This window comes from Polyergus mexicanus, unplaced genomic scaffold, assembly GCF_030449975.1.
Source record: "Polyergus mexicanus isolate NDT 795.1 unplaced genomic scaffold, iyPolMexi1.0 SCAF_3, whole genome shotgun sequence".
In the NCBI taxonomy this organism is placed as follows: domain Eukaryota; kingdom Metazoa; phylum Arthropoda; class Insecta; order Hymenoptera; family Formicidae; genus Polyergus; species Polyergus mexicanus.
Window position 1 is genome coordinate 2547300 of NW_027223323.1, and position 21866 is coordinate 2569165.

Genomic DNA, 21866 nt, shown 5'->3' on the forward strand with positions numbered 1-21866 from the left:
CTTCGAAATATTTCTCTCGGCGACGCAGTCTCTCGACTTTCGTTTTCGCGCGCTTTTCCGCGCGATCGCGAGCGGGGGTTGTTCCGGGTTATCTCGCGCGAACCCGCGGGTCATCTCGACGCAAATCCGTCGCGCTGATTGGACGCGTTTTTGTTGGCGCGCTCGCTACTCGTGACCTGCCATGCGCGATAATTTCCAATACACGGTAATTTCCAATTATCATACGATCAGGTTCTATTATTGTAACGAGAGAGAAGTTAAAGGTCGATCCGGTTACACGAATCTCTTCCTTAAACAGGATACTCCAGGTCGATGGAAATGCGATTGCAAGAGATGAAAAAGGCGATCTCCCTTTTCTCCGAAAAATAAATTCAGAATACGGAGTTTTTTTTTTTTTTTTAGCGATTTAGATATTTATCAAACCGACACACAGAGGTCCAGGCTCGTACAAGATTGTCGTCTTTCACTTCTTTCTGGGCACGGATTTCTCGTCGTTATTATTGTCTCTGCTACTTTTTTAATTACATCCGCGGCGCCAATGATAATGGCGGCGATGATGATGCTGTGGAGTATCCTCTCTGACGTAGGTGGAATCCAGTCGCGCAGCGATCGCAGCGTAGATGTCCGGGCGCGAGCGCATTATGCATGTGCATAAATTGCGCCTTGAGGAGAGGGGCGGGGGCGGTGGGGAAAGGAGAATTTCTGCCACGGTGCGCCACTTCCTTTCTAGATTCCTCGCCAAAGTGGCTCCTACATGCCGTCGATCGTAATAACGCGATGGAGGATACTCTTTGTGCGATTTTCGTGCGGATCCCCGTCGAGAATCGACATATGTTTGCCATTTTCGAAGTCTCTATTGGTTTAATAATTTTCCATATTAGTATTTAAATTATTCGAAAGATCAATCAAGCGAAAATACTATGTAATAATTCACACACGAATGTACACAAAAAGCCAATTAACATTTTATTAATTTTTAAGATATAAGTATATAAAATGTTATATGTATATGTAATTGTTAGAAAAGTAGAACATTTTGAGAGCTAAGCAAGAGGACATACTGTCTAAAAATAAGACATTCGATCGATTTATTCTACAAATGATCTACCAATCAATCGTCATCACGACTAAATAAAATAAATTCTCGTTCTAAACTATATTTGAAACACAATACCAACAATCACTTGATTAAATTTCACTTTCCAATTTTCTACTTTCTATAAAAAAAAATTACAATATATATTTCAGGGACAATGCTAATGGCTTTCTCAATTGTCGAAACGCGAGTCGTTTTTCGCGCGAGAACAACAGTAAATCCAGCTACTTTATTTACATATTAAAGCGCTATTTCATGTTCACCCATAATTACGAAGCTGGACCACGAGAGGAGGATTTCGATCCGACCCTGAAAAAAGAGGAGGAGGAAAAGAATCGCAACAAGAGGACGCGGTAGGACAGAGGGGGGGATCCAAGGGAGATGACGGGATTTCGGTGTCGGTATCGAACTCACGACGTGTTCTCTGGCGCGCGAAGAAGGAAGAGAGCGAAGCGGAGAGGAGCGCGCGGAGGAGATCCGTGCTCTCGTTGACTCTGGCAGCAGCCAGTTTCAGCCACGGCGCTGGACCGTGAGGCACGCGATCTCTGTTCTCTTTCTTTCTTTCTCTCTCTCTCTCTCCTCCTCCCTCTCTCTCTCCCGTTCTATCTCCCGCGGACGAACGGTTGCCAAGATGTGAAGATCCGTCGTCGATCCGTCATCGCGTCGCACAGCGAGCTAGAGCTGTCGTCTTCCCGTGATGATATAGAATGACACCGCGCGCTTCGGCTCGCTCTGTGTGCGCGATCGATCGAGAGGAGATCGAGCGCGGAGAGTGCAACCCGTAAGATCGAGAGCGAGAGTGCGTATCCCGTTCGGATCGAGAGGCCGCGATCTCGCGACGTCGAAAACAAATGTAGGGGAAGCGACGACTGATCATTAAAACAGGATCCTTCAACATCTTGAAAATCGCGGTAAGGAGAGGATTCGAGGTAAAAAGAATTTCGGTAAAACGCGAGTGCGCCAAGCGTTGAAATCTCTGCTGTCACGAGCGAAGCAAGCAACACATGGCACATAAGAAACGTACGACACCGGATATATTGATACACGGGTAATCCTCGCAAGTCCGCGCGATCCATCTACCATGATCTATCAGTCGAGCCATCAAGCGCCTACGATGTCGTCCACTAGGAAAAGCTCGCCCAGGCCGCAGCATCGCAATCTGCAAGCGTCTCCGGGCAAGTGTGCGAAGGCGAAGCGAGCGAACGATCGGACGATCAACGACGAGAGATGCAAAGGAAGATGCAGGGTGCAGTGGAGCGAGAAACATGTGAAGGAAGGCTTGGTCCTCGTCCAGGAGGCGCAGCTCGCCAGAGTGGTCAAGACGGGACCCATCACGGAGCACTACGAGATCGATCCAAAACCGTTCGCGAGGTGAGCCGATTCACGATACAAGTCTTTTTTAACACAAGATTTTCAGTCGTGCAATTTCTGTTGGAGGCTGCAGAATCTTCAAAATATTATACAATAAGTCTAAATAATAAATATCGTATACAAGTCTTATAAATAAATAAATATATATTATATATATTTATATAATATTTATTATCATATTTATATATTTATTATCATTTATAATAAAATTTATATATATATTTATTTACTTATTTATGGAGTATTGCAATTACATTGTAAAATTCTTACAATATTATAAATTTGGATTATATGCGCGTGACTTCAGTATTTTGTTATATAAATTTAAAAGGGATTATTTTCGGACAAGTTTAAAGTAAATGCTGGAATTCCTAAACGAATTTTCTCACGAAAATGAATCGCCAAAGAGTCGCAGTTGTAAATTTATTTCCGACGATACCGTCGCGGATCGCATGGCGCGTAACGAGCCACGCACGATGATTAATCGCTTTTGGATGCGACGCGTAATTTGTCAAAGCGTTACGCATACGGTAACAGTATGCGCAACGATACGTGACGCGCGTCGCGCATTAATCATGTTTATTGCACCGTCGCTAATCGCCGCGCGAATTAGGTTCGTAATGATCGTCGACGAGACCAATAGCGACGGGGTGTCGGTAATAGGACACCGATTGTCCAACCTGTAATTTCGCTGCTAATAATTTAATTTAGAGTTGCACGCGAAACATGTACTACACGCATGATATTTATTATAGGTAGAACGCCGCCGGTGAAATTCACCGTCGTTATCCTTCGTTATTTTCATTTTCGTCAAATTAATCGATAACAATTTTTACATAATGATAATTCAGGCTACTTCTCGAAAAAAAAAGAAAAAAAAAACTTTGTGTATCAAATAATCAATCTTGTCAAATACATACACTATCTCAAATTTCTTAGAATATAAATTATCAATTATCTTAAAGCTAATTAACTGCGTTAGAGGTCGATTCATTATCGTATTTGCATATCCGCAAGTTTCTTTTTCTTAAAAAAAAAATATATATATATAGAACGAGAGTGCCAATCGATCGACGGTAAGATATCGATATTGATTAATCGATAGCATCCATCCCTCGGATATTAACCGAAATTGACGGTAAGTTTCCCTTCCGGGAAGGCGTAACGAAAGATCGCAAATGAGTATGTTTGTTCGCGTGGATTCTTAAAGACGTTTCGTATTCATGAATATGTTAATACATAGTTTTTTAACGGATGGCGCACGCATTGATAACTCGTTGCGCGCTCGTTATCAGCCGTCCGCGATTTCCTCGCACCGCTTTTGCATCGTTAATGAAGCTGATTTACTTGGCTGCACAAAGACGTATCGCATATAACATATAAATAGTCACCAAGCTACAGATGTAATCGTGATATTTACGTGATATTCGATGATATTTTAGATGTTTGCACGCGTACTTGTCGCGATCGCGCGCATCTTGCATGTCAATGTCGCGCAATTAAATAGAGCACTCGTGTAATTAATGACGGATATCGAAATTGATATTTTTTTCTATCGATGAAACAATTAACGTAAAAAACATAAAAATATTAGTAATCAAATATATAATATATATAGAGATATATAAAAAAATGTTAATAACAATTTAAATTGAAACAGTTGGGGCATATAAAACGCTTTTTTATCGTCGATCGAGTCACGGCGATAGGCAGAGAACAAAAACATCTCAGGGACGATCGCGATAAATTTTCATAAATTATTCCATGGCGTCGCGACAGCTTTCAACACCTCTCTCCCAGTTGCCGTCATTACCCGCGACCCGATCGCTAAAATCCAATTTTCTATGATTACTGCACGTACCGATCTTTAATAATGGCGAAATGCTTTAATCGTTGAGCCGTATACAGACGGTATTATCCGGGTAGCGGCCCGGTGTGTCCCGGCAATTCAATGCTCTCTCTCTCTCTCTCTCTTTCTCTCTTTCTCTTCGAGCGTGTTCTTTGATACTCGCTCTGCCCGTGGTAATTACTTTTAGAAGCGAGCCTTGAATGCCTGCGCTGTAAAGGGCAGTAAAAATTACGGCTATCGCCTCTTTCCGTCTCTGGCATCGTTTCTTTTGTTCCTTTTACCTCCGTCTCGGTCGCGCCTGCCTTTACATCGGGATCTTGAACGAGAGGGAAGGAATTCGGGATACTCCGGTGCGCGGCCTTAAAATCGGAATCGATTATAAAGTTAATTGCATTGCTCGCTCTATCAGATGCTCGTTATCCTTATCTCGCGACCGCGGAGGTACGGGGCGATGAGTCGCCGCCGATTTGCACGCGAACGTTTCATGTGCCGAGTCTTTCAATTGCACTTCCGGCTCCCGAACTTCAAATCCTAGATCGCGCCTCATTAATTTGGCTATCTTTTCATGTAATTAATTATGATAAGTAAGAAGAAAAATAAAAGAAATTTATTAGTCGTATTTACGCGGGCAAAAGTGGAATGTCAGAATATTTATGATCTCAATATAGAAAGTTAATGAGCGATATATCATCTATGATCGTATCTTACTTGGTCGCACTTTATTTAACGCGCTCTGCCGTGTATAAAGGTGCGCTTGCTTAAATACGGGTGAAAATGTGAGATACGCATTACGGGCGCAGCCTTGCCAGGCGCCTGTGTCGACCTTGCCGAAGAGACGACCGGAATCTTCGACGGCGGTTCTTAATACGATGAACAGCGTGTTCGGGATTATAAATAATGTAATCATTCGACGGGATGTTAAATTCAAGACGGTGACATTAAGTATCGCGAACAGGACATTGTCTGTTGAAATAATAGCAGGAGCACGACGAGCAAAAGACCGATGAAACAAAAGTCGCCAGAGTTTCCGTGAAAATAAAAATGACGGATTAACGTTTAGCTCAATAAAAAAATATATTTCATACAATGAATCAGTGAAGATCATAATTGCTGAAGACAATCGCGTTAGATCGGAGATTGGCGGAAAAATTCGAAACCGCGAAAGCAGATTGCAACGAATGAAGGGAAGAGAGAAGATACACAGCGGAAAGTATTTGGAGTGGTAACGAAGGATGCCAGGAAGGTGGTTGCGTTTGGGCATCGACTCGTTTATCGAGGACAAAATAAATTCTTCGTGAAAATGTGAAGTCGAGTCAGTCGAGTAAGAGTCGAAGTTACATTGGAACATTCGACTAAAAATGTACTGCTGCGTATCATATATTCATCAAAGAAAACTTGTTTGTTTGTGTGTGTGTGTGATACGTTAAATAATATATTTTATATAACTTATATTTATTTATTATATTTTGAAATTAAAATATGCAAAATACCGTAAGATTTGCACCTTTATATTTTGAAATTTAAATATGCAAAATATCGTAAGATTTTACAGCGATAAGAGAAAGGCCTACATACATTTCTTAAAAAAAAAAAAACTTTATTAATATTAAATATTCGTTAATACTTCAACAGCGGTCAGTGGGCGAGAGTCTACCGCTGCAGATCGCGATCAACTGGTATACTTTACGCGGCCAAGTACTCGTCCAGAAACCGATTCAACGCCGATTGTAGCGCGGAATTGAGACACGAGATCGCCCTGTTATCCCTATGCTCGCAATCGCCACGTGTCGTCCGGTTACACGATGTCTACGAAACGCCGAAGGAAATCATCTTGGTTATGGAATAGTAAGTATACCATATGTCTTTTTTTATCATATTAAATATTTTTCAACAGTTTAAAGTTTTCACGATAGTAGTTATTATTATTGAAGAAAAGAGTACCGTGAAAAGCATTTATGTAAATATAAATATGATAGATATTTATCGTATCAACGACGATTTCTAAATACCCTTATATTCTACCGACCTCAATAAAGGAATGATAATTTCTTTTTCAGCGCGCCCGGAGGCGATCTACAGACGCTTATCGACGGCGATTTGGTGCCCCTCGAAGGTGATGTCGTACATTTTGTGCGGCAGCTAGTGGAAGGACTCGCCTACCTCCACGAGAGAAATATCGCTCATTTGGACATCAAGGTAAGTTCGACCCATAAAAGGTCGATGCAAACTTGTCACGCTTCTCTTTGGATCCCGGAACCGACTTCGTCGACGCGTCGCCTGAAATTTCAAATTGTGCTTGCGCTTCGTTGCAAGCGCGAAAAAAATTAATCAGAAGAATCACGAGTAGCAGGTGTTCGATATTACATCTCTTCGTATCGAGAATTTCTTTTACTCGCAATAGAATTTGTATAAAAACTAATCGAACGATTTGACGATGCTAGATAACTGTCAATGGACTAAATTCTATTTCGCGAAAGCGATATAATACAGCTGTCGATAGTCGAGAACTTAATTGCGACCGACCATCATCAATCATACGGTACAATGAACGATAAGCTCTCGAAAACAAATTGGAATCGCCATTCACACCGTGCACAAAGCACATATCCGACGATAGGGGCCTCCTCGATTGCAACGCGATTCGAGAGAAAAAAAAAAAATGATCGACCGAGCACGCACGGAATCGAATACCCGCGCGATTTATCGCGTCTGTCGTCTTGCGTGTTATTTCTACATCCGCGAAAACCAGACTCGCTTTTAAAAAATACGAATGCTTCGTGAAAAAAAAGGGATGCTGCGTGTCGCGTTTGTTGTCCTGTATCCACCGGCGAGCCGAGAGATAGAATCGGACGACGAGACTTTCGAAACTTGAGACATCTTCACGCGCGATATTTTCTCTCTTTTGATTCGACGGTGTTGATTTCGTCCGTCATTCATCAAATGAAAAGAGGCTTCTGCGTTCCAGACATGATGTATCGCACTTTCAGCACAACATATTTTCTTCTCTCTTCGTCGATGTTACATAAATTATTCTGTTGTTCTTCTTAGTCGACGCTTTCTGCGAAAATCGGGCAGCCATCACAGGAGATGAATTAAGCTATGTCTATTGAACAACGAAGTGGCTCGTTCACTCGAGCTCACTTTATTCTTCGAAGCCGGTGTCATATTTTTTTGCGAGTGCTTGTTCGGACAGCGCAAACATTTCTCTGACTGGCTTACTTTTGTCTCGTTTCTCTTTATTTCGGCCATAAAACACTCGTAGCGGCGCCATTAAGCGTACACACACAAAGGCGCTGTCGTCATTTACACGTGAAGAGGTCTTTAATCTCCGACGGTCTTTAATCTTGACAGCATTGTTTTATCGCTTCAGAGTGAAAGAGAGAAGAAATGAGAAAAATTCTTCGCGTTCACGTGTTGCACAAAAAAGTCGGCAGCTTAGAAGTCTCAAAAACGCTGTTTATCCCGAGAACTGCGCTAGGTCATCGACTGAACTATGAGAATTTTTATGATCCTATAAAAAAAAAAATGATATTTTGACCTTCTCTCCCCCGCACGCATTTATTACAACACACGACGAGATATTTACAACGTCCATCAATCGTCGTGTCGCTCTTCGCTGATCGAATTAGAGACATATGTATCTCGCGTCGCTCTGACAACTTTAACGCGTAGGTCTTATCGTTAACTCGCTAATGAAATTAGAAACGCCGATACCGACGTCCGATTAGCGTCGCGAGAGGCACGTGTGTCAGGACGTAAACCCACGTGGGCGTGCGTAGAAAAATAAACCGGCGACAACAAGATGCGAGGAGGTGTTAAGGCAGCTCCGTGTCGTAAAGTACATTTTGATCCGGCGAGGTCGTCGGATCGCTCGTTACGAATGGGAGAATTTCCCCCTCGTTATCCTCGCGAGAGAAGTTTGCGAGAGGTATAGGAGAGAGACAGAAAAGTCGTCGAGCCTTTAGCAGCTCGAGCAACATCCTCGAGCGAGGTAGCGGATACCCGGTGTCGTTCGCCAACGTCCGCCTTGCACTTTTTATCCGCGCGATGCGAGTTAAGGTCGATTTGCATGGCACGAAGAAGAGGCCGCGATCGAGCGGGTGTTCGATACTCCCGCGCGAAACAAAGAGTCCTGTGCTCGACGCGACGCAACTCGATCGATCCAACGAATTAAATTAATCGCGCGGAGTTCAGTTATAAATCGATTAATATTTATCGCATTCGCTACAGTGACGTAATAAATTAATTCCGGCCTACCGTTGCTATAGTTGCTCAAGTTTCGTGACGAATGGGTTCTACTTGATTTATTTCGTAAGCGCTACGATTGCGAGCGCGCGTTCAACTGCGGCGTATGAAACGTCGTTGCGTGCAACGTGAACGCATTATTCCCGCGCTCCATAAACACACTACCGCCGTATTTGGATGTAGTATATACAGCGCGTATGTGCGAGAGAAAAGGAGATCTCTCATGAACCATGAGCTCGTGCGTTTGACCGCGCGAGTCCCTCAGCGGATAAACGTCAGAAGAACGAGGGGGAGCTATAAAGTCTCCGCATTAAAATATATCTGTGAAATATGTCTCGCGTGTGGAATATATTTAAAGAAAACAGCAAAAAGACGGACAAAAGAACGAGCGCGATCGAGTCCTCAGGTCATCGTGTGCGTTTCGAGCTCGATGCCACCCACTCGAGATCCTCGCGGTCCATAGAAGCGTAACATTTCCGCTACGGGCGATAACGCGGCCACTTCTCGGCAGATCTGGCGCGGATATGCAGATGAGAGAAAGAAAGAGACGGATAAAGATGAGAGAGATATCTCGCTGAGCAAAGTCGTTTGCGTAAAAGATCGCAAGGAACTCGCAGCGCGGAGGAAAAACAGAACGCGCGAGCTGCAGCAGCACGACCACGCCCTACTCCTTCGCTGATATACACACTCTCGGTGAATCACACCTGGTTCCTACCTCCGTTGGGCACCCATGTCTGGCCACCATAACGAGAGCAACTCTCGATAACCCGAGTTCCCGCCAAGAGGAAAGATGGTAGCCACCGATCGACCATTTCATATATAGCAACCTCTCTCGCTCTCTAATAGCTATAATGTTAGAAATATATAATTCTACATGTGTGAGAGATATATTAATATTAATCTTTCTACCGATTGAGTCAGATACAATATATATTTAATTTTTCCTCATAGAACAAACATTTCGATTGAATGATCAACGACTTGACGTATTCGTTTGAGCCCACGCGTCTGTTTGGACAATATAAAGAAATATTTCGTAGATTTAATCGTGTGGGATTGCCGATCATATCCTTCTTGAGAGTCTGTACCCGAACGTCAGATAGTTACCAATGTCACAAAGCTGTAAGAAAATGATTAACAAAACGCCCCGGGACATTGTTGAGATCAGATTTCGTATTCGGTTTGTCATAGATTCTATAGAATTTGCATATGGATGCGATTTATTAAAAAGTCAAAATTATATTACGTCAGAGGGAAAAGAAGAGAAAGAGAGAGAGAGAGAGAGAGAGAGAGAGAAAAAGTGCGTTATTAAAATTCTGAAAATTAATATTTATTACGTTTAATTCCATGAACGGGATCTCTCGAATAAAAAATAAACTGTTTCATATCGGAATCGATATCGTAGTCCAAATATTTGATTAAAATTCCCGGGCAACGAAGAGCATTAATTAAATTGACGATCTATATTTCATCGAATGAAAATTCATTGCGGCGTAAATTGAATTCGCGTATAACGAGAAAATGCGCCGCATTCGACCTACGGTATCAATCGCGTCATCTGATCTCACCAAGTTCGCAAATAACGGCTGAATAGTTGGAACGAGAATCACTTCGCGCTTCTCGCGGTGTGCTTTAATCGGCAATCGTTCCACGGGAAACGCGCGCACGTTGAGAGCCCGGCAGAAAATAAATGTCTAAAAAAGGCCGCGAACAACGAGAAGACGGCAGACCGTGCGGCGTGCCATTTTGATGACAAGCACGATTGCGAACCGCATTATTCTTTATAATCTTCCCACTAGCATGTGGCCTATTTATCATTCGACTGCAACGCGTTCGCGAGCTTCCGCGCGATATTATTATAGAGAGTGCGGCCACGTAATATTCCCGCTACGTAATGGCCCCGTCGCGAGGGAATTACGTATCTCGAGGGCCGAGATTTATTTTTACGTCTTTTGTCATTATTTATTAGTCGCGCGCGACCAAGAAAGAAACTTTGAATATTCAGGCGCGCCTACGAGAAAATGCCCAAGGCTCTCTTCTCGCGTTAAACCGACGAGGATTCCAAGCGAGTGGAGCTCGCTGATGACGCTCGGAAAGGGTCGCTACGTCCTTCCTGTCGTTGCCCCGTATCATCTTTAATAGAGAAGCTAGATAATTATAATATATATATGCATATATATGTGTGTGTGTGTGTACTCCGTGAAAAATTAATTCTTTTCGATCGCGACACCTACGATTGATTTTATTACATCTTGCTCAATCAACGTGCTCCATATGCAAATATATAACATATGTACGTATACATGCGTACAGCGTTCTCGGTTCATTCGATTGAACGACCGGTCGTAGCTGGTGAAAGCTATCCTAGAACATCTCGAGCCGTATAATTATCACGATTTAGATTATGTCAACAATTATAATATCGCGCAGCCTTCGATACTCCCAATCAGCCTTCATTGTACGTCGGTTCTCTTGGCGATTTATGATAATTCGATTGGTCGGCGTGTCTTTGAATTTCACGGCGACTGCAGCGATTCGCATACTTTATCCTTCTGTTCGATACATTTTCATAAATTATGTCTCTCGCGACAATATCGATTCTTTTCGCGGCTAATTTATTTCCCTCGTCCGTGATCGATCCGAGACGGTGACTGCATTAGAACCGATATATGAATACCCGCGGTTATAGCCGGCTGTCGCCGGGATGGTACATGTTTACATTAGCGGACAGACGCCGCTATTCACCAGCAGGTCGTCGCAAAAACGCATCGAAAGCGCACATCCTTGTCGCGAAGGATTTTGCTTGCCCCTTCTCTCCCTCTCCCCCCATTCACCCAATACGAGATAAAGGAACGATTACTCGAATACGGAAGAGAATATATATACACGATGCATATTCTATATATGCGCTTTGGAAATGAATACCGTAGCACGGTCGAAATATCGCGCGATTCCGCAATCTCCAAACGACGCGCTTACACCGAAATTCCATTCAACGAGAAACCCGGCGACACGATTATCGGATGTGCTCACTGTAACGCGATACAGAAAATCGCTTCCTTTTTCAATACGCTCGCGCACATGAGCTTATCTGCGCGAGTACACGGAAGACCGATCGTATCCCTTTGGTTACGATGCCGATAAAGCGCAATGACACGGACTATGTTTAACTTTTCCGAGATATGGAAGCGAGAGAAGCATCTGGTTCGACGAGCTACGCGAAGCGATTCGATCGTGCAGTCGTTAAGGCGACAAAGCTGTTAATGATTTTGAAACGTCCATTTATTTATTTATTTATATATGTCTCATTCACGAAAGCTTTTCTATTAAATATAAGCGAATTCTATCGAATTTCACAGCCTCAAAATCTGGTCATGATGGGCTCCTTCCCGGACTGCGACGTTAAATTATGCGACTTCGAGATCTCGAGAGTGATCCTCGAGGGCACCGAGGTCCGAGAGATTCTTGGCACGCCGGATTACGTCGGTGAGTGACCTTTCCTTATCAAGTTTTCGGTGAATTATTGCCTTACGATTTTATTTGCACGTTGATGCGAAATTTTACGATATTTATTAAAGAGTAAAAATATCCTCTTTTATGCACAGCCAGAGATGCGTATTTGTAACTGGCCCTTCATTACGCGACCGAAAGAAACAAAACGTTCCGTTTTCTGTCGCAACGTCGTTAATATCGTACGAAGGTTACGAAAATTTAACGCGCGTCATAAATCCCTTTCTCGAACGCGCAACAATTTGGAGCAATTCGCCGGCATGAACGATCAATGAGAGATCGAGCATCGAGATGCAGCGACTTGATAAACTTTCCTAATAAGGAACAAAAATATAAATTGCCGTATTATATGACTGTTGAGATAACTAGCAATAATGAGTATACCGGACATTAGAATTTACCGTGATGTCGCGTCGAAAGGAGGGTGGAGAGGGAGACATTCGTCCAGATGGTGCGTCCGCGCTTTGCTCGTTGCAGCGCGCGGCTTAATTGCTATCGATCGTTATCCGTGGATCTGCTAATTGACGATCATCGCGGCGAGATCGTAAATATAAACAATATTAATTGACACGTTAGCCTCGTTGCGCGCTGCCCGTGCGCCCTTAATAAAGCCGCGTTGTGGAGGGAAGAAGGGGAGAAGGGGGGGGGAGGAGAGACCACCCCCATTACGGCGTGTGACGTGCACGCGTATACACGCAACCGGATCCCCGTAATTGATGTCGGTCGTTTCAAATCGTGCCGTTTCCAGGCAAGGTAATCGACGCGCGTCTGATGTGACCTTTACACGAACACGTCGCGGAGAACAAAGTAAATAACAAAGCCGGACAGGCGATAAATTAACGTTTCTCCTTTGTGCACGATTTTCCTCTCTCCCTCCCTTTATCGTTTAAATTTAAGATCTCGCGCGAATAAAAACGCTTCTTTCTTTTTTTTCGGGCTGTCATAAGTTCAAATATGATTTGCAGTTTAAAGAACGCGTTTTTCTCTGGCTCGCCATGAAAATTATTTACCGATTAATCACCGCCGGTGTGTCGATCTCACCCGCCCACCTATTTGATAGCAGCGAAATGTCAAGCGGCGAGAATATCGGAGGTGGTACCGTTACGCTTGTTGAGAAAAAGGTGCTCCGAATCCGTCAGCCATTTAACCGAGGCGGAGAACCGGTGGACTACCCGCCGCGCGATTTAATTGATACGTATCACCACGTGCAATGTCTACGAAATAATAATAGGATCGACGGAGTGTTGACGGTGGGTAGTTAAGATCGTATCGAGGTAATCCAGTCTGACGTTTGCTCGGCAATAGGCCGAGAACAGTTATCGCAATCATATTTCTTCGCTTCGCTCGCTCCGACAACATAAATCGAGCTATAAACTTATATAAAGGATTTTGTAGAAATTTGCAATCTCCTTTCTCTGTTTCACAGCTAGATCAAATTATGATTTTAACAATAACTCAAAATTAATTCGAATAAAAAAATCAATGCGAATAAAAAAATCAGAATCACTGGATGAAATAATGCGGATTAGATTATCGACTTCATCTCCAAGCAAACGACCCACGATTTTTATACGTAAATAAAAATGACGTGCACGCTCGAGTGACGTCACGTGCGAGGTCACTGGACATAAAATAAGTGGACAGAGAGACGGACGGACGGACGGACGGGAAAGATCATGGCACGTGTGATCGCGCTGAATGCTATTGTGCGTATACATTTCGCATATATTCAATCGTGTTTACATTTCTCTTTCAGCGCCCGAAATACTGCATTATGAACCGATCACGCTGGCAGCCGATATGTGGTAAGATCAAACGTGATGTTTATGCTATTGTTCCTTTACACTTCAAATTTTCGTACGGAGATATACACATATTAAATTTTCCTCATTTTTTATAAAAAAGATATACTCATTCCAGGTCGCTCGGTGTCACGACCTACGTATTGCTGACAGGCTTCTCGCCTTTCGGTGGCGAAACCGACCAGGAAACCTTTCAGAACATATCCTTGGGGGAGGTGGACTTTCCCGAGGAACTGTTCGAGGATGTCTCGGCGCAGGCAAAGGACTTCGTCGCGAAGCTCTTGGTGCTAGACCCGAGGTATAATCGCCATTCGATTCATCGCGCGCTTGATTTTTTTCAAGAAAAAATTTTCTCGAAGAATAATTTATTTCTTTTTCTCTCTTTCTCTTTTCTAGTGCACGAATGACCGCGAAGCAATGTCTGCGCCACGATTGGCTGCGCGGCGCTCCAACGCAGGCGTCGCCTCATCTACGAAGATATCTATCCAAGTCGCGAGAAGTTCTTCTGGAACGCGTCGTCAGCCGGGAGAATCTGAGACGAGCAGCTCTGATGAGCCAAACAACTAGCCAGGCGAGTCTCTGCCAGGCAGATTTCCAGAATGATCAGAATCATCGTCTACAGCATCATCAACAAAGCTTGCAGGACTGCCTACTGAGTCAGAGCGAGATGTGCCTGAATCACTACTTCACGGGAAGTCGTTCGAGCTTGGTGGGTAGCGAGGAATTCCCCAGCCCGGCAGATTCTCAGGCCAGCTTGGACTCCTCCAGGACCAGCCTGAGCTGCGCGAGTCAGAGCTACCTGTTGAATCAAGAGCAGACGCAAGGACTCCTGAGTAAAGCTCAGAGCCGATCCCAGGCTAATCTGAATCAAGGCCTGAGCCGCGGAATACTCTCGAGAATACGCAGTCTGAATCGCGTTCAGTCTCAGGCATGTCTGCTGAATGGATCTGCGACGATCGGCTCTGAGCGGATCGGCGCCATTGCCGCGATGAACCCTGCCATCAGTAAATCCCGCGAGAAACTATATGGCTTAAGGTCCTTATCGAAATCTCAAGGTGTCCTGGATATCTACAGGAGTCTCGAATGCCTGAAGCGTCGAAGGAAGAGCTACCAGCGCGCCAAGACCGAGGATATGCTGCCGATTTTCAAACAACTCGGCGCCGAGATCGCGTCCTTTAGACTTACACCGTCGATGAGCGACGATCGCATAGTCACTAATGTTACGTCGGGAAGTGACTTAACATCTGACAAGATTCAGAAAATTAATCAAGATATGCCAACAATTTCGACGGATGTGAAGATGCTGAGCGATATCACCGGCGACAATCAAGATAACTCGTGCATCCTATCGAATAACATGAAACACGAAGCGAAAAGTGTAGATCAGTTGCAGATCCTGAAGAAGCTCACCTCGGAATCCGAGGAAAATCTAGACTCTCTGAAATCCATAGAGTCGGACACCTTAACAGAAGATTCCGATGAGATGCCATTAAGACGCGAGACGGAATCTAATAGTTTAGGCAAACATCCTTGTGAACGTCAACATTCTGATGTTTCTAGCCGTTCCAATAATTCAGCAGCGTCCGACGATAAAGAAGATCGTTTGACGGAATCGGAGAACGATGAGCCAAAGTATACGGTGGCGCAGCTGGTCTCTGCATTTAACAAGCACCAGGAGGTTGCTTCGAAAACGAGCCTGAAGGCAATCATGTCCGAGAGGCGAATTAACGAGGTAACATTTCCGACCGGCACAAAGGCCTTACGTCTCTTCATCCCGGATATTAATATCACCGAAAGTAAGATTGTCAGACGAAAGACGAGCTACAAGCCACGAAAGAATTGGGAGGAGCTAAGAAAACGCAACGAGAAAAACGAGGGTGTTCTGAAGAGTCTCAATAAAGATTCTGACAAAGAGGATGAGGATAATGAAGATGAGACGCGGGACGAGTTCACGCGGAAAGAGAACCAGGAAGATTCCGTGCAGGATACTGAAGAGAATGTTACTGCTATTTTACAAGGGTTAAGCAATCATAATGAAGATACGAATTTATCCTTGGATCATTGGTCGCTTTTACAACCCGAAGAGGGTAATGAACAGTCCATTTTTATCGATACCATGAATACTCGAAGCAATCTCGATACCACGATAGATGAAAAGTATAAACAGTGCGTGAAAGGCGCTATGTCTGGCAAAACTGAAAGATCTGCGAAAAATGAAAAACGAAATTTAAAGCCGCTAGAAGCGCAATCTAAGATTACTATCTCGATTCGCCAAAAAGAAAGATTGCCTAATTATATATATCCGGAAATAACTTTAAAAGATGACAATCACGAATTGCCTAAAAAAGCGACTATCACCATGACTAACGGAAAAGCCGGTCCTAGAATCAGATCTAAGATTGAACGAAGCAAATCGAGTTTTGGTACTGACACCGTAAATGTAAATCTGAAGGATATACTGCAGCAGGTGGACAGTTCCCAGAGTACTCCTAAAGAAAATCTAGAAAATCTCAGGAAGAGAACATCGATCGCGAAGATTATCTTGAACGACAATCTCGTCCATGATAATCAAGACGGTTATGGGACGAGTTCTCGTGCAAAGAGTGAATTGTCATCAACCGACAATCAATCGGAAGAGCGAATGAAGTTGACGGTTCCGCCATCCTTCATCCGATCCTCCTCCTTGTCGAGCGACAGCAGTTGCCCTACACCATCCAGTGTGCAATCTGACATAAACGTATCTTGGGAGGACGTCCAGGCCGCCGCGGGTTTCAGTACATCTCTGGAAAAAGAGGACGTCTGCAGAGTCGCGAAAAAGAGTAATATCCAGCGAACGTTTAGTGAGGGAAGAAATAGGCAATATACGGAAGAACGAAAAGGCGTCTGGGGTCGGATCTGTACTGGCTCGTATACCAGAGCCATGGAAAAGTTTAACGGCAAAAATATAAACGCCGCGAGAAAATCAACGGGTTCAACGATCCTCCTGCAACAGACAGAAAAAACCAGAAGGAAGAGCAGTCCTGCAATGCCGCAGTATATAAATCTTTAAGCATCTTGATCTTTAGATGATCGCCGTTTAAGGTATAATACGCAAAAACATATTTCGAATACTCTCTCTGTGAGGTCTATTTAATGTTCCTAAAGAAATGCGATCCTTCAAATTGCAATGACATGGGAACGGAAGAGAATGAGGATAAGATTGATTGATATTTTTTTCCGGAGTATTTTAACTGCGCGGCAAGGCGGAAGATAATGCTTTTGCAACCTTGAGAAGTGTAACCGTGAATAAGGACCTTGGGTATTAGAAACTCTGATGCAACGCCACGCGCCGATCGGAAAGCGGTTTAATGATGCGGATATGCGTATCAGCGGTTCTATTGATGAGAGAACCGTCATTAACATCCCACTCGATCGAGTGTCGACCGATGCATGATCGATAGCTTTTATCCCTTTGGCTTAATCTCCATATTAAGCAAACATTTATCCTTATTCTCCCGTGCGCGCGCGCGCGCGCGCAAGACAACACAAGAATGGTATCAATGCGTGATGAGACGGTGATGTTTTTATAAAAAAGATAAGGTATATAATAGATGAAATAGTAGAAAAGATAGTTATTCCGTCATCTTGATATCTATCTCGGTTACGTTATGTATGCGTGCGCGCTTTCTCTTTGAATATTCGTAAACTATTCTTAAACTTTCTCTCATGCAAAATATTACAATGCAATATTTTTTAAAAATTTCAAAGATTATTATTGAAGATTGATAATTTAAAAAAATTGTATGTAGAGAGATTGGATTTTTTTTTATATCTCTGCACTTTTTTCAATGGATGCCATACCTTACTGTATTTTTATATATGTAATCTATTAATAAATTGCGTCTAAAAGAGTAAACAACGTTTTTCAGTGGCGCAGTTACCGGAAAGATAATCTTCATCACTTTTATAAGGTGCAATTAGGGGTACGATCGTGAAATTAAGAGAATTATTGCGGATATACGATCACGGCCACAGCTCCTTATGGGATAATTATGGAGTGATTCACTCTAAGCACAAATTGCGACCAGACGCGTAAGCGTGCTTTTAAAGACGCGATTACAGACTCCGTACAAGAACTGCATGCAATTTGATCTCCGCGGAATCGCAGCAAAATAAAATTAATATGTCATCGATAAAGCTATAAGCCGCAATCAGGCTGATGACCAGGTACTACACATGATTTCGATCGAACTGATTCGATCGATAATATCCGTACAAATTGGTAAAATTAAATTTTATTGTAATATAAAACAAGTCAGTTCGTTATCGTTCCGATATAGCATAATAGCGGCTATATAGTGTATACACAAATAATGGTACATTACATGATCACTCCCATCGACTTTTTCGCACTCTTTTACGCTCCGGTTCCGTGGAATTGGAGGCTTGAGTGTTATCCTGAGCTGCTGGCTTCGGTGGTGGTACGGTCGGCGGTGGCGGCATTATCACAGAAGGTGGAGTGATTGTCTGTTCCCAAGTATGATCTGACGATGCTCGGAACTACAATGTAACAAACAAAATTGTTGATTAGCGAAACATTCGTTGATTATTTTTGAACTTCATTCTTTAATGCATCTTTTCGAAGTACGCAACTCACCTGAGAATTATATTGACTTCGGAAAGCAGCTTTCATAGCGGAGAGTCGATCGCTACCAGGTCCGTGTCTTTCTAATTTTTTAACTACCTCACTGATATCCTTGGACGCTTGCGTTGACGATGATCCACCCTAAAGTATATAGTTATCATTGCAGTTGTTTGAGAAAATATGTATATAAGAATATTTATAAAAGTTATTGTTAGATGCATACCGAACTCGACGATTCTGGTCTACCTCTGAAGCCAAGTCCAGCTCCACCGATATTTAAACTCTTCCCTTTCCCACTTTTGAATCTTGATTTCCTAAACCATGCACTTTGTAAAGCCAAATCCATCAAGCTCTTTGACACTTCTTGATTCGCTCCCTCCAAATTTCTTACTAAATGTCCGGCAAATTCCTTATCCTTTTCAGTTACAAGAGTATACGCTGTACCTTTCTCACCGGCTCGTCCAGTTCTTCCTATTCTATGCGTGTGAGTATCGATATCTCGCGCTACATCGTAATTTACGACAGTCTTGATATGTGGAATATCCAAACCTCGCGCTGAAACGCCACGCGACAAAAATTTCACGTATATATTTCATCAACATTAACAAAAAGATATATATAGTTTGAATATATATATAAATAGTTTAATTACCGGCTACATCAGTAGCAACCAAAGTACTGACATCCTTCTTTTTAAAAGCTGTAATCACTTTATTTCTCTCGATTTGATCCATATCACCATGCAAAAGCAATACATCAAATTCTTTCAATTTGAGATTATTGGCAAGTTCTTCCGCGTTCAGCTGAGATGTGGGGGAAAAATATTAGATTACACACCCCTTTAATGTTGTATTATAGTAGGAGTTGCTTAGCTTTCGCACCTTCTTAGTGACAAAGATTAAAAGACTGCCAGCGCTTAGAAATTCAACTAAGTTCTGTAACAGCCAATTCCATTTACCACTAGGATTGTTATGAAACATGACAACATGTTGCGTCACGTCAGTGTTGGCCTCACCGACATCACCTTGCACTATTCTAATAGGATCTGTTAAAACATCTCTAGCAAGTTTTTCTACTTTCTTTTTGAATGTCGCACTGAACAGCAATGTTTGTCTGTCGGGCCTCACGTGATTACAGATAGAGCGTACTTGAGGTTCTAAAAAAGAAAAAAAGATATAATTCAGTATCGATTATTGACATATATTTAGATGTGTATTACGGTTTATTTACTCACCAAATCCCATATCGAACATTCTATCGGCTTCATCCAGAACCAAAAATGTAACTCTAGTTAAATTCGTTGCTTTCATTTTAACAAGATCAATCATTCTACCAGGGGTAGCGACCACAATCTCCGCGCCGCTTTCCAAAGCTTTGCTCTGTTCCCATTTGCTACCGCCCCCATAGCAACAACACACTTGGATATTATAAACTTTTCCAAATTTCTTCGCTTCTTGATAAATCTATAACATATTCACATATAAATTTTACATTTCAAACACTCGTTTGTGAGCTGTAGTAAGATTAAAATTAGAATAAAAGATTACTTGTTGTGATAATTCTCTCGTCGGTGCCAAGATAAGACCGATAGGACCATCTCCAGTTTTCAATTCGCGCTGATCCATAATATGCACTAACATCGGCCAGATAAATGCCGCTGTTTTACCGCTACCAGTTTTTGCTATACCTATTATATCTCGTCCATTCAAAGCAGCAGGAACTGCTTGAGCTTGAATAGGTGTAGGCTGTGTGTATTCATTTTTACGGATAGTTTTTATCAGCGCGTCATCAAAGCCGAAATGGGCGAAACTTGTGACCGGATTAGGCGGAGATGGTCCGGATACCTTTATACCCAAAGTATTTTTCAAGTCATCAACCTGTTGTTTACTTAAGCTTGCAATTTCTTCATGCACATTATAAAAATTTTTGTCGAATGGTTCATATTCTATTTCACTGTGATCGATCGAAGGTAGCGGATCAATCTCTTTTTTCTTTGGTGGCGCAATGGGATTACCGTCTTCGTCGTATTCAATTTCTTGATCGGATTCTTCTTGTTGCAAACCAGCAGTTGGGTTCTCTTCCATATACCTAAGAAATAAAACACAAAATTGAAATATTTTTCTTATAACAATTTTAAAAAATGAACAGCGATACCATATATTACCCAAAAATTGTACCTATAGTAACTCTCCTCATCATCTTCCCCATCAATGTCTGGCCGAAATCCTTTTGATTTGTCTTCCTTACGATTATCACCACCTTGAGCTACACAACTGTTTCGCTTCACTTCTGCATCAATACCAGCCATGAAAGCATCTAAAGGATCTTCTTCACCATCGCTTTCATCTTTTGTTGCAGATTTTTTCATTAAATCATATGTAGGAGAACCAGGTGCAGGTATATATTCTAATGATGAAGTCGGGGGTTCATCATCATCTTCGAAATATCTGATTTAACATAATAATGTTACAAGAATTTTTTTATTTGTCTCTAGTTTCTTTTGTAACATAATTTTCAGAGTATCATTATTTTTATAGATATACTAACTCCTCTTCTGTTTTGCTGCGTTTTTTAGGCATACCCCAACAAGCGGACAAAGCATTTTCTGTAATAGCATTCATTGTGTGATAGCCTTGTTTACTCAAGGTCGAGTTTGGTGGAGGTGGAGGTATATTAGTACCACTTCTTTTTGTCCCAGACATTTGGAAGCCAGCAAAACCAAAACCTTTTGGCTTGTTACCACTTCCTCGGTGATAACTCATTGTGTGCACTTTAACAATCAATCAAAGCTAATTATTGTAAATTCTCTTTTCAATACATACAATTATCAATCAGAAATAATCGTTTATGCTCTTAACGAGATACAAATAATCAAGTAAACAATTAACTTCTATTACGCAATAAAACGCAATGTTTTTGCCGCAAAAAACAACTAGTACAGAATACTTTTGACACATACTTTATTTTAAATACTTTTAATCCTAATATAATAATAGAATTGACCAAGGTTCTGATAACACTTATTTGCGTATATAAATTAATGTTTAAAGGTTAAAGGTTAAAACGCTATTTCGCCGAATTTTAAAATATCATTAACATTGTGGAGTAACTTCGTCAAACTTTTCCACTTCATCTCTTGCACGCAATAATGATAGAATATTAATTATGCAATGACTACCTGTTCTCAGCGATTTCACAAATTAATTTTCATTTATTCAGTGCCGTAATATCGAACGGTAAAATTCTCTGTCACAAACAATCATAAACGCTGAACTACGCAGAATTATCGCTGCGCAGTTACACTTTTCCCACGATCGAATATTAATTCGTATATTTGTCGCACGTTGTCGCTGGGTACTTTGCTCAATA

At 42.2% G+C, this 21866-nt stretch overlaps 2 protein-coding genes across 3 annotated transcripts; one reads left to right on the top strand and one right to left on the bottom strand.

Annotated features, from left to right (window-relative positions):
• Window positions 1-1544: 1544 nt before the first annotated feature.
• LOC138931688 (uncharacterized) lies at window positions 1545-19064 on the top strand. Its single transcript, XM_070292705.1, has 7 exons — window positions 1545-2467; window positions 5949-6161; window positions 6374-6512; window positions 11921-12047; window positions 13828-13876; window positions 13992-14171; window positions 14270-19064. The coding sequence occupies exons 1-7, from the start codon at window positions 2178-2180 to the stop codon at window positions 16920-16922; spliced, it is 3651 nt and encodes a 1216-aa protein (XP_070148806.1). The 5' UTR covers window positions 1545-2177; the 3' UTR covers window positions 16923-19064.
• Window positions 18130-21829, bottom strand: LOC138931689 (ATP-dependent RNA helicase DDX42). Of its 2 annotated transcripts, none has more exons than XM_070292706.1 (10): window positions 21676-21829; window positions 21045-21267; window positions 20675-20944; window positions 20045-20585; window positions 19732-19960; window positions 19379-19653; window positions 19150-19300; window positions 18721-19052; window positions 18510-18638; window positions 18130-18412 (listed from the first exon to the last, which is right to left on the bottom strand). In XM_070292706.1, the coding sequence occupies exons 2-10, from the start codon at window positions 21257-21259 to the stop codon at window positions 18242-18244; spliced, it is 2313 nt and encodes a 770-aa protein (XP_070148807.1). In that variant the 5' UTR covers window positions 21260-21267; window positions 21676-21829; the 3' UTR covers window positions 18130-18241. The 2 variants fall into 2 exon arrangements, with proteins under 2 accessions (XP_070148807.1, XP_070148808.1); XM_070292707.1 differs by lacking the exon at window positions 21676-21829 and adding an exon at window positions 21595-21615.
• Between the last annotated feature and the right edge of the window lie 37 nt (window positions 21830-21866).